The sequence below is a fragment of the Capsicum annuum genome, chromosome 2 (assembly GCF_002878395.1).
Source record: "Capsicum annuum cultivar UCD-10X-F1 chromosome 2, UCD10Xv1.1, whole genome shotgun sequence".
NCBI lineage: Eukaryota > Viridiplantae > Streptophyta > Magnoliopsida > Solanales > Solanaceae > Capsicum > Capsicum annuum.
The window spans coordinates 92,310,027-92,311,529 of NC_061112.1; the positions used below are offsets into that span (position 1 = coordinate 92,310,027).

General features: G+C 37.8%; 1 protein-coding gene across 1 annotated transcript; it reads right to left on the reverse strand.

Moving 5' to 3' along the window:
* Positions 1-346: 346 nt before the first annotated feature.
* Positions 347-1,159, reverse strand: LOC107857890 (uncharacterized protein At5g39570-like). Its single transcript, XM_047407735.1, has 3 exons — positions 860-1,159; positions 518-724; positions 347-412 (listed from the first exon to the last, which is right to left on the reverse strand). The coding sequence occupies exons 1-3, from the start codon at positions 1,157-1,159 to the stop codon at positions 347-349; spliced, it is 573 nt and encodes a 190-aa protein (XP_047263691.1).
* Between the last annotated feature and the right edge of the window lie 344 nt (positions 1,160-1,503).

Here is a 1,503-nt window from a genome sequence, read left to right on the forward strand (position 1 = left end):
GCAAGGGTTTGTCCTGACCTTAGCTAAGTTCTACGTATCGTCTAGAGGCTTTGTAGACCAATGTAAAGTTAAGCATGGTAGTGTGTTATCTTGTAGATGTTATGGCCCTAACGACCAAGTCTATTATGTATATGGTTTTAAGGCTTGTCGTTTATATTTTTTTTATTAAGGCATTATATCCGTAGATGGCAAAACCTTTGCCTATTATAATTGCATGCATATGAATTCCAAGGTTATGGGTTGGTTCTCTCGGGCCTTCACGGCTACGGGTGCCTGTTTTCCCCAATAGGATTTGAGGCATGACAATTAACTTCTAATTAGGCATGAATCTAGCTAGAATAAGTACTCAATCATCATCAGAGTGCTTTTTGCGATGATTTTTCTTCTTCGCCTTGTTAGAGTCTGAGTAACCCTGCCAATTTATTAGATTAAATCAATAAAAGAAGAATATAACTCTAGAAGGTTGCATGCTATATTCTAAATTAAGATAGCATAAACGTTGAGGCACATTACTTACATATTTCTTCCGACCATAACCTTCATCATCATTATCGCGCTTCCCATAGCTAATCTTCTTGTAGTCGTCTTCCCCGGACCTTCCACAACTAGGCCTCTCAATTGTAGAACTCCCATACGTGTTGCTCTTTTTCCTATACCCACTAGATCCATAATCATGAAAATCTGTCTTTCTCCCATAACTTGACCCATTTGATGAATGTTTCCCCTAATCTTCATCATGACCATAATCTCTTTTCCTTACGTTCCCCGATCTATATGCAGATGTGGTTTTAGTTCCGTATCCACCAGATTTATTTCTGTAACTAGACCCATGATGTGATGCGGATTTACTCCTATATACACCAGATTCATTTCCATAACCAAACCCGTAACCCAAACTCTTATCCTTGTATCCACTTTTCTTTGTATGACTGGATACGGTTTTGGTCCCATGTCCATCAAAGTCATTTTCGTAACCAGACCCGTAACCCAAACTCTTATCCTCATATTCACTTTTCTTTGCATGACCAGATACGATTTTGATCCAAAGTCCACCAAAGTCATTTCCATAACCAGACCCATAACCCGAACTCTTATCTTTGTATCCACTTTTCTTTGAATGACCCGGATACGATTTTGGTCCCATATCCAATAGAGTCATTTTCATAACCAGACCCGCAACTTGAACTCTTTCCCCCCCTATTCACCTTTCTTTGCATGACCGAATACGCGTTGTTTTTTGGGCTGTATTTTTGCAACACTACTTCAACACAAGTTCAAGAATAAAATCAAGAACACTTATGAAGTTGTCCAACCCCTTCAACACAAGATCAAAATGATCTTTCAAAGAAGTATGTTTTCATTTTCTTAAAGAAAAATAAATGAAGCATAAAAAAGACAAGTTCTCTGAATTCATGGAGTGTCTTTAAGGAAATAATTCCCCTCAAGTATCCGAGGTTGTGAAATTTTTCTCCCAGGATAAAATAAATTTACAACTAGAATGTA